At 36.4% G+C, this 11,570-nt stretch overlaps 1 protein-coding gene across 2 annotated transcripts; it reads right to left on the reverse strand.

Annotated features, from left to right (window-relative positions):
• Window positions 1-1,020: 1,020 nt before the first annotated feature.
• On the reverse strand, window positions 1,021-9,163 carry LOC100255737 (geranylgeranyl transferase type-2 subunit beta 1). Of its 2 annotated transcripts, XM_002275825.5 has the most exons (10): window positions 8,938-9,163; window positions 5,586-5,686; window positions 5,345-5,495; window positions 5,126-5,242; window positions 4,685-4,751; window positions 4,433-4,581; window positions 2,312-2,445; window positions 2,091-2,189; window positions 1,891-1,966; window positions 1,021-1,321 (listed from the first exon to the last, which is right to left on the reverse strand). In XM_002275825.5, exons 2-10 carry the CDS (start codon window positions 5,649-5,651, stop codon window positions 1,227-1,229), a joined length of 954 nt encoding a protein of 317 aa, XP_002275861.1. In that variant the 5' UTR covers window positions 5,652-5,686; window positions 8,938-9,163; the 3' UTR covers window positions 1,021-1,226. The 2 variants fall into 2 exon arrangements, with proteins under 2 accessions (XP_002275861.1, XP_010661194.1); XM_010662892.2 differs by lacking the exon at window positions 8,938-9,163 and having other exon boundaries at window positions 5,345-5,514.
• Between the last annotated feature and the right edge of the window lie 2,407 nt (window positions 9,164-11,570).

Genomic DNA, 11,570 nt, shown 5'->3' on the forward strand with positions numbered 1-11,570 from the left:
ACAGCTTCATCAGCCTCAGTAGCGTATCTTCTGCCCAACCCTAAATTAGTGCCAACCCCTTTTCCCGTGATATGGAGAGCCTCAAATTTAGCAACCATTGCATCCATGATCACCAGCTTTTGAATATCTACAAGGGTAGGGTTGCCTATGCTTCAGCATTGGTTTGTTTTCTTTGCTCCGTATTGGAGGTTTGCTCTGACTTCTCATTCATGCTAATTCCCTAATGGTTATGGAGGTCTCAAAGAAGAGTTGAAATAATGTGAACCACTTCCTCGTCTGTCTATCCAGTGCATGGCTGGATGGAATAAGAGCTCCTTATGACTTTCTGGAATAATTCTTAGGGAATGGAAGCCTTTTTGGGCCGGTTTCAGCAGCTGCTAAAGGTCAATCTGCCTCTTGATTTTTACATTTTTCTAAAAAAATTTAAATTCTCTAAATAGATATAAGATATCAAATAAGCATAACTTTGTGAGCCACAAACATGCCATTGAATGTGGATAACATTTTGGTGTAGCAGACTACAAAACATTTTCTATGTGTCCTGTAAAAGAACTCACCACTAAACAAACCCATAAACCTCAAATGGATTTGTGGGCACATGAAATGTGTGTGGCATAAATATGAATAGTGGTGTTTCTTTTACCCAGATGCCACTTCTTTCTATTTCTTTCAACAGTTTTTCATACTGATTTCAATGTAAAATTTAAAAACTTAAAAAAGTTGTTTTGTTCCAAGTTCTAAGAAAGAATTATCATTTCCTAAAAGCACAATCACTATTTGCATTGGATGTTGGCACAGTAAAACACTCCTCTCCCACAATTGAAATTTTTATGGCTGGATCTTTGAAGAAGTTACAAAATATTCAACCTTTCACCCAAAACTTCTCTTAGAGAAAAGATGGTCACTACTTATAACTAACATATGAGGGAGATCTCAATAAGTGTAGTCTGTAGAAAGTAAGACAGAACCAGTTTCATTAAAGTAGGAACTACCAAAGAACCTCATTGAACAAGGACCAAATGAAGAAACTTATACCTCCATTAAAAAGGTAAAAGATATTAATCAATACTAGTTAGGGAACAACTAATGTGACAATGATAACTTCATATCTGAAGAACCAAGTGAGTTTTATTTTGGTAACATGAATAATTTACCTTCCTAAAATATAAAAAGCAGAAGTTTGAAGGTTTACCACTGCTAAAAAATGGGACGTATATTAACTCATATTATCTGCTGAAGAAAATCCTATTCACCACATCAACTGGCAAAGCATAAGCTGGATCTACAGCTTTCAGTCCCGGATATTCAAGATGTGCAAGTCCTGCATTAACACCAAACAGAGAAGAGGGGAAAATAATCATATTTGTAACAGCATGTCAAACAAATATATATCTATTTTTCTCCATTCCTCGACACAAGACCAAGCTCATTTCATAATAGGATGTCTGAGACCATTGCCTGCCAGCACTGCATGTGGAATAGCAAGGATGGGGGCTTCAGACCACGAACTAGACTATGGGAACAAAAAATAGAAAGAGTAAACTCCACCCATTGCTGAAATAGCAGGGTAAAAAATAGAGGCTAAATGCAAATTTCATCTGAGGTCCAACTTCTTGATCTCAAAATTTTTCTTTTTCACTCCAATTCCCACCCACCTCTCTGGTGGAACCCCACACTATCTCACTCCTATAAAGTTATGAATGAGTAAATATTAGATGAATCACATTCAAAGTCAAGTCCAAATAGCTCTAGATGAATCAAGGGAACACGATGGACACTTCCTGTCTCACACTTCCATGGGCATTTATTTATATAAATAATTAGCACAGACCAAAGATGGAAGGTGTATTGGGGGGGAGGGGAGAGAGAGGGAGAGAGCTTGCTAGATACCAGCGACTCCAAAGTATGTATGGAAGACATCAACAGCATCGTCAGGCCTATCTGAAATTCCTCCATTTTCCTTATCCTGCATTTTCCACAAACTGAGAATTTTAACCACCTTTTTAAGTTAAACTAAATCTAAATAAGGGCTAGGATTTCTGTGTAAGTTATCTGAATCTAAATAACAGCTCACTTAGTTTAGAACTGACCTGACAATCTAAGATGAATTTAATGAGCTTTTCCTTGTCAATCCAATGAGCTCTGTCAATCATGATCAGGCTTGATAGCACCCACCATGAGTAACAGACCTGAAGTGATACAATAGGAACTTATAGTAAGAAAACTATAAAAATGATTTTTATAGGAAATTATGGCTTCTCTAAAATAAATAACAAATAAATAAATATATGGAAGAAAAAAAGAATCATACATCAGGAAGCTTCTCTGGACGACCATTTAGTGCTCCAGATTTAACTTGTCGTTCACATAACCACCACCCAAGGAGGTCCTTGTCGACATGATGCAAAGAACCCGTCAAAGCAAGAGCACTCACACAACAGAATACTGCAATCATGGGGGCAAAATAAAACTTACAGCAAATTTTATAGTCTAGTTTGGACAGGCAGTAGAAATTTGTAATGTTCAAGCCAAACCTATTGATTAGTTTGAAAACATAACATTACACATGTAGATGCTTTTGAAACCATTGATGACTTTTCTCAACCACTTGAACATATAGACATGATGTAGTAGCACAATCAAATAAATTACTCTAAATAACAGTTGGTTCTAGGGACCATTTTTTTCCATTGTGCAAGTTCTTTATTAGCAATGAAAATGAATTCTAAGGGTAACATGAGAAATCAACAGATAATTTGCTAATTTTGATAAGGTCAAAAAATAAGCAAATGAAGTTGCAAACTTAATTCATTGGATTGACAAGTTCTTCATTTTCTTTAATAAGCAGCAACTAATAACAGCATTAGAAAAGGTGCAAAAGTGGAGCTCAACCTGGATACACAAAGTATGCACTATGCAAGATACCCCAAATGGAAACAAGGGAAGAAAATAGTAAAATAAAGGCAATAAAAACATCCCAGAACCAAAACCTGCCTCAGAAAGGAGCAACATCTCAGATCTTAATATAAAAAGTCTATTGTGTGCAATTTATTTATTTTTTGATAGCTAAAGAGAATTATAATAAACAGAAAGAGGAAACACCGAACTCGTGCCCTCTAGGTATACAAGGAGTATACAAAAGCAGCCCACAGACTCGAAACCAAGGGGAAAGAAACAACAACTCCTACCCTTACTTGGAGCCTAGCCACTCAAAAAAGCTAACAAGAGAAAAAGGGCTCAAAACAATAAATACCCTAACCCAAGACCAAAGATTACATACAAAATAATGTTTCAGCCTTTGGAGTGAAAGCACCTCATTCCCAAAAGCCAACAACCCCTACCCTTATTGTGTGCAATTATGTTTTACATGATTCAGATGATTAAAATATCAGTCATGCATCTGGCTGACTAAACAACTTCGTACAGACTATTTAGGCTCACACTGGGTTTCTAATTTTCACTCCAGCTTGTTGGTTCTCCGACTGGGAGAGCTCACCATTTTAGATCATTAGTGGGTGCAGGTACAGTCTGAATAGCTCTTGCAAATGTGTTAGAATGGTGTTAGAATTTGGTACTACTTACTGCAAGTTCACAGGGAAAATTACCAAATTCCTTGTAAGGAGTGGGATGCATACATCAGTATCATCCAAGAGTAAAGAAGTTTCCACTAAATTTAAATAACACGTAACTTTGCAAGACTTTTTTCAAAATTCAAGGAAGGTTGCTCTTCAATAGTTTCATCAAAGTCACGTTTCTTATCAGAAAATGTCACATTTTTGTTTGGTTGAAATGCAAATCCTTTGGTTGTGAAATAGGACTTCGTATAAATGCATAAAGCGGATTTGGAATACATTAATCAGTATTGGTTGGGCACTGGAAAATTGATCCTAGAAGAAGAAATGTATTCTGATTTGGAATCTGGGTGCCACACAGGTATGTAGTCTTAAAGGGTACTTTGAGAGTTGAAAAATGGAAGGATGTTTTGGGCACTGGGAATATTGATCCTAGAAGAAAAAATATATTCTGATTTGGAATCTGGTTGCCACAAAGACATATAGTCTTATAGGGTACTTTGAGAGTTGAAAAATGGAAGGATGTTTAAGGGAAAATAAATCTAATTAAGAAGCTAAAACGATTATCTGCAGAACATTCATTCGACTAAGTTTATGCTACCCAGATTTTGACTTTTTTTTTTCCTGGATAGGCATTTATGCTACCAAGATGAAATGATGATAACATTAAAGTGGCAATCAATTTGACACGTTAGCAAGAGTTTAGCAATTGCTTATATGGAAAGATTTTCCTACCCTTAAGAGGATAATAAACAAAGAAAACTGACACTGGAGCACTAAAAAAAGGCTGGAATTGTTCAATACTAGAAAAAAATTGAAGACTTGAAAAATAAAACTCCATTGTAACATGTATGACATACTTTGCCCTGCATGGGACTCCGCACCAGGTGTACATCCAAATCCACCATCCAGATTTTTGCAACTCACAATGTAGTTCACTGCCTTCTCAACATTAATTTTATCCAAACGTTGTAACAGAGAAAGAGAACAGATTGCAATATAAGAGAACCTACAGAAAATTTATATAGTTAAAGACTTCCTCAACTTAAGGAAACTAAATTCAAAGGATGCATGGAGCCACAATAACAAAGGATCTGAGGCAAAAGAAATACCGCGTATCAATTTCGCCCCACATGTCACCTGAAAATGACCCATCTTCATTCTGCAGCCCCGCAATATCTAACTCAAGGGTCAAGAACAACAAAATGACTGAAATTACCCTGTTTTACATTGCAAACCAAAATTTTCAATTTTACCAACATATAAATTTCTTAGACCTGCTTGTTAATGTCTGTTTATGGCCAATATTTGGGCAAAAGATCTGCAAAAAGAAAAAAGGAAAAAAGGAAAAAAAAAAAAAAAAGATCTGCAAGTTGACCTGCTCATAGTTCCATCAACAAAGTCCAGTAGTTGAAAATTGAAGATGGATAACAGTAGTGACACGAGCTTTTGTTAGTAAGAATTGTTGGCAATGTAAAAAAGACAATAACATTGCGTAGCATCATATTTAGAATAAAATTTCAAAACACACCACTGTATATACCCAAGGATACAATTTGAGACCTTATCAATATCAAGAACATTTAGCTTGTCAAAAAGAGCTAAAACTTGTACTGCACTGAGAGTATACAATATATGTGGATCATGTCCAACATTACCCCCAAAACCACCTACATAAACAAAATGTGTGATCTTATCATGTGATCCACTTTTATAATAAAATTTAGTAAAAAGAGATACCATGAGGGAACCATGATAGCAGCTTCACAAACCAGATTCATGTTGGCACTCCATTACCCACGAAATGATTTCATCTTCATCAACCATGTCCAGCTTTCCTAGAAGATCTAGAGTAGTCAGTCCCCAGTATGCCCCATTCATTCTTAGATGTTCCATCACCACTGATTCAAAATTGTCCTTCCTCTGAGTACAACAAAATCATCTGAAATTCAACTAAATATGGCATGACCAAAAAAGAAAAGAATAATTGATTGCTAATAAAACAAAACGCACCTTTTCAACTGATAAAATGTATTGAACATGTTTCTCAACTTCCAAGTCTCCTATTTGTCCTTCCATTGTGAATTTGATCTTACTCCAAGATTACAAGTTACCTACAATTGGAGTTTGTTAGATCATCCATAATCTATCAGAAGAAGAAACAGGGAAATACAAAGGGATTCAAATAAGAGATTTTTTTATTCACATAAATTCTTCTCACTTAGCAATTTTACATTAACACATATGTTAGAGTAGATTACCCTTTCTGAGCATTTCCTCCAATTTATTGGCAACTAATTACAAACTCTAAACTTTCTCACCAACCAAACCAACACAAGACACAATTTTGCTTTCAAGAGGATAATCCATTTTCACCTACCAAAACAAGACAAAGCATGAAAATTTTTAAATACATACATATATATATGTTGAAGAAAGCTGAAGAGAGCTTTGGAAAATTTCTTTCTTACTTTTCTGAATGAGTAGAATACTTTAAAAATAATACAAAATAGTATGACTGAGTAGAGCTCAATAAGGAAAAACAGCTAGCAGCAAGCCTAACCTAATAACATTCTGATCTCTAAGAGTACATTAACAAAGTATCGACAATTAAGTCTCATTTACAGCAGGAAATAACATAGTCCTCTCAACAGAATAAGCATAATATCCTCAACACTCCCCCTCAAGCTGGTTCAAATATATCTATCACTCCCAGGTCGCTAATCATGGATTGAAATAATTGTCTTGGAAGGTCTTTAGTAAAAATGCCTGCTAATTGTTCTTTCATTGAGAATAATGGTTTAAAAATCAGACCATTACCCAGCTTCTCCTTGATGAAACGTCAATCTATCTCAACGTGTTTTGTTCTATCATGCTAAACCGCATTGTGAGCAATGCTAACAGCTGCTTTATTGTTACAATACAACATCATAGACCCTCCATTGGCTATTTTGAGTTCCTTCATTTGAGAACTTCGCCACATTAGTTCACAAATTCCTTGTTCCATACACCTAAACTTTGCCTCCACACTTGATCTAGGCAAAACTTGTTTTTTGCTTCTCCAAGTCACCAAATTACCTCCAATAAACCGACAATACCCAGAAGTAGATCTTCTATCAATTATAGAGTCTACCCAATTTGCATCGGAATAGGCTTCAACCTCTAGATATCATTCTTAGAGAATAGAAGACCCTCCCCAACAATCCCCTTTTAATACCTCAATATCTTCACCATTGCATTCATGTGTTCTTCATTTGGAGCATGCATGAATTAACTAACAACACTCACAATAAATGCAATATCGGATCTTGTGTGTGACAAGTAACTTAACTTACCAACTAGCCTCTAACAGCTTTTTTTATTAACTGCAGTACATGCTGTTGATGTTCCAATTTTGTGGTCTGCATCTATTGATGTATCACTAGGCTTGCATCCCAACATGCTAGTATATTTCAAGAGGTTTAAAATATATTTTCGATGTGATAAAAAAAATTCTGTTTCTTGATCTAGCAACTTCAATTCCAAGGAAATATATAAGGTTAACTAAACTTTTAATTTCAAACTCTGTGCAAGTAGCCGCTTTAACCGCTCCATTTCAACCATGCCATTACCAATTAATATTATGTCATCAGCATACATGATGAGGATTGTAAATTTATCTCCCTCCACATGCTTGTAGAACAAAGTATGGTCACCTTGACTTCGAACATATCCTATCTTACAAATTGATTTAGTGTATTTTACAAACCATGCCCTTGGAAACTGTTTCAAACCATAGTGATTTCTTTAGTTTGCAAACTATTTTTCTTCCGAAGGTTTCTTCAAGGCCTAGAGGGAGTTCCATGTACACTTCCTCTTCAAGATCACCAAGGAGGAAAGCATTCTTTATATCTAACTTGCGTAGTGGCCACTCCAAATTGGATGCAAGAGACAAGAGCACCCACATTATATTCATCTTGGACATTGATGCAAATGTCTCCTAATAGTCAATCCCATAGGTTTGAGTAAACCTTGTTGCCACTAGTTTGGCTTTATATCTATTGATACTTCCATTTGCTTTGAATTTTGTTGCAAACACCCATTTACAACCCACTACCTTCTTACCATGGGGTAGTTCTACAAGATCTCATGTCTGATTCTTGTGCAAAGCCCCCATCATTGTCTCTTCCAACTTTGGACTTTCCAAAGCATCCTTAATAGTTTTAAGAGTATTCATATTGGAAAGGTTAGTGGTAAAGGCCTTGAAAGTTGAATTCAATCTATGATAAGAGATAAACTTGGCAATATGGTGTTGAGTACAAGATCTAAAACCCTTTCTAAAGGATATTGGCACATCAAGATCACACTTATTGATGAAAGAATCAAATTGTGACTCACTACGGTTCAATTCCACCATGTCAAGAGTAGAGGATTGGCCATGTTGAGGAAGATTTTTAGCCATTTTCTTCCTTCTAGTGTACATCTGCAGTGGTTCACTGGGAATAGGCACACTCTTCCTCTCACAATTGACACTGACATTTTTCTCAAGCACACTCTCCTTCTTTTGACTCTTTGGTAGCAAAGATATAAGACTCACAAGCAAGGGACTCTCGGGCACAGGCATAGGTAGAACAAACCAAAACTGATCTTCTACTCTTCTCCCCTTGAAGAGAAGTTCGGATAAAGTATGATTTGTCTTCAAAGAAGGTGACATCCATAGAAACAAAGTATTTTTTGCAAGGAAGACGGAAGCATTTATATCCTTTTTGCTCCGATTATGACTCACGAACATGAACGACAGCCTCGCACCCAAAAACCTTAAGAGGAATGGGAAACCAAACAAAGTTGGAAAGATGTTCAAAAAAAAAGCATTGACAAGTTAGAAGCATTCAAAGAGAAACCCTAGCCCCCTGTTCGATTTCCAAGAAAATGGGGCAATGACCCATGTTATTTCTAATCTTTTGCTTCCCAAAAAACAACCCTCGGGTCAACTAAGTCAAACGGTAAAATGACATTTTTCTGTATTTCCAAATCCTCGCTGATGAAAATTTTACAATTCAAACTTTTAATTCCTTTTTATACAAGAAAACATTCCCAGATAACAAAGACTGCCCATCTATAACAAGAACAAAATTTCAGTCCGAGCTGTTGTCCGAACTCGCAAAAGTTCCACAGTTGTTCAAAAAGAAACCCCATAATTCAAAACTCACTCAGTGAAATCCGAGCCCTCTGTTTGGTTAACAAGAAAACGAAGAAAAATAAGAGAAACCACACTTAGATTCCTGTGTTATCTCTCTCACTTTCTTTCATTTTGTCGTCATTTTCTCAGCATCCATCTAACCTAAAAGCCGATTCAATAATTTGGGAATGGAGAACGCAGAAGTACCTTAAACTGAGAGATCGATCAAAAAGCAGCTTTTGGAGAAGAAATGATTAAACGCTTATGTGAAAAGTGAGACCGGGCCTTCTGCAAGCAAACATGGCGTAAAAGTCGTGACCAGTGTGTGTTTTAGGCATTTAGGAGTGAGTCGGTGACAATGGGCTGAGCTTTGGGCCGTCTCAGAGCGTAAGTGGGTTGATTTCTTGCACACAAATGAGAGCAAAAAACAAATGTTTTCATAATCGAACCGTCGTTGAACTAAAAGAGTTATTTCATGGACAATTTACTAGTCGGACCACGGACTAACCATGGTCAAATCGGTGACATCATAAATATATAATTTATATATTATATAAAATAAAAAATATTTATAAGAAATTTAAAATACATATAATTAAAATTTTTAATATTATTTTATTTTTATATTTGATATGTTAAATTAAATTATAAAGATAAATATAAATATATTAATATTTTAAATTTTATTAAATATAATATATATAATTATAGACCTCAAAAATTATTTCAAGTTCATTTTTAATCGTGGTTTTTAATCTTCTTCTTTTTTTTGTTGGCCTTTTATTTGGTCTAACATCTAAACTCGTTTTTTTTATATCCATTTTTAGAGAACTAATCTAAACCCTCCATTTTTAGGCTTCATCCTAACCGTTCATTCAAAAATAAGCCTTAATTGCCATCAGTCACCCTCATTTCCCCCCTTTCCCTTATCTTTCTTTTTTATACCCTCACCACACCTACTGCAACTTGTCATCATCGGCCCCCACTACTACCACTCTCGTCAACCATCGTCAGCGATGCGGCTATGGGTGTTGGACGTCATTTGTCTTATCCGGGCTGGGTCGCGGAGTATATATTGGCTCTGTGGGATGCTCGAGTTCGAAGACTACACGTTTCCCCACAAAGTGGCTTCCCCATGATTCGAACTCAAGACCTTAAGGTCTTTTGGTTTACCCTCCTAATACCATCTGCACTAGTAGCCCAGATGGTACCAGGAGGGCAACCACAAGGGCTAAATAAACAAATGGCCTCATAAGACTCTACGCTCTGTGCGGGTAAACGTGAGGTCTCCGGACCCGAGCATCCCACAGACCAAAGCAAAAAAGGCCGACGTTTATGTTGGACGTCATTTGTCTTATCCGGGCTGGGCCGCGGAGTATATTTGGCTCTATGGGATGCTCGAGTCCGGAGACTACACGTTTCCCCACAAAGTGGCCTCCCCAAGATTCGAACTCAAGACCTTAAGGTCTTTTGGTTTGCCCTTCTGGTACCATCTGCGCTACTAGCCCAGATAGTACCAGGAGGGCAAACCAAAAGACCTAGCGCAGATGGTACCAGGAGGGCAAACCAAAAGACCTTAAGGTATTAAGTTCGAATCCTGGGGAGGCCACTTTGTGGGGAAACGTGTAGTCTCCGGACTCGAGCATCCCACAGAGCTAAATATACTCCGCGGCCCAGCCCGGATAAGACAAATGACGTCCAACATCTACCCCGACCAACACCTCCCTTCTTCCTTCTCATCTCATCATCTCTCTCTCTCTCTTATAGCTCACAATCTCTCTTTTACTACCCATTTTCTCTCACATCCCACCTAGCCTCACCACTCCAGTGGACATCGGCTAGTCACCGATATCGTCCTTTTGGTGGATTGGAGGTGAAGGTTGTTGGAGACTTAGAGGTTAATGAGCAAAGGGGTTGTTTTGAACGAAAAAAAAAGGGGGTCATTCAACTGTTCGATTCTTGAATAACTGTCCGACTCACTCGGCTTATCGGTCCAACCATCAATTTAGACTTTTGTGACCAGTTCAATAGCTAAACGGTTTAGAGGAAGGGATCGAACCGGGAAGGCCACTGATCGACGGTCAGACCAGTTGGACCGGCCGATCCGGTCCAGTTTTTAAAATGTCGCAGAAAACATAAAAATGTATTTAAAATTAATAAATTATTTTATATAATATTTTCTTATGCATTCCAATTATTTGGTTTTTCCTATAAACATTAAATAATTTGAAAATATATAAATTATTTGTTAATTTGAACTATTCTTAATTTTTGTAATTTTACAATAAACCAAATATTAAAAAATCATTTTTCTTAATTTCTTTCTCGTTCCTTAATATTTTAAGGAAACCAAACATAACCTTTGTAAAACTAATTCCTTCAATGCAATTTTTTTTATATCCTTTGTCCATATATAAAACATTTCTCATACAATCACATCTATATTTTAAATTTTAAAATACTTAATCCATTTTTTATTGTTGTGAAAATAAGCTAACTCAAATCTAAAGTATACACCCCAAAATCGAGGAATTGGGTGTGGTTACGTTTTAAAATTAAAATCAACTAATACAAAGTATAAATATAATGCAATAGACAAATACAAAGAGAATAAAAATGAGATATTACAAACATGATTTATAGTAATCCAACAACCTGGTTATAACCACTTTCCTCAAATTCTTATTCGAGTCAAGGTTATAGCATTCTCATATGCTTTAATCAAAACTTTCAATGACTACATGTGACAACCGGCCCTTGCAAGCGCCATCCTCGCACGACAGTGTCTCCTCTCTAGTTTAAAAACTGAGACGGGGATATTATCCTACAAAAGGAATTTA

This window comes from Vitis vinifera, chromosome 15, assembly GCF_030704535.1.
Source record: "Vitis vinifera cultivar Pinot Noir 40024 chromosome 15, ASM3070453v1".
In the NCBI taxonomy this organism is placed as follows: domain Eukaryota; kingdom Viridiplantae; phylum Streptophyta; class Magnoliopsida; order Vitales; family Vitaceae; genus Vitis; species Vitis vinifera.

Bases quoted from the DNA above. Each gene is read 5' to 3' on its own strand.
- LOC100255737 (XM_002275825.5), bottom strand. From the start codon at position 5,651: ATGGAAGGACAAATAGGAGACTTGGAAGTTGAGAAACATGTTCAATAC. The intron at 2,190-2,311 runs GTATGATTCTTT...GTATCACTTCAG, and splicing joins GTCCAGAGAAGCTTCCTGAT to GTCTGTTACTCATGGTGGGT. The intron at 1,322-1,890 runs GTATCTAGCAAG...GTGTTAATGCAG, and splicing joins TACATACTTTGGAGTCGCTG to GACTTGCACATCTTGAATAT.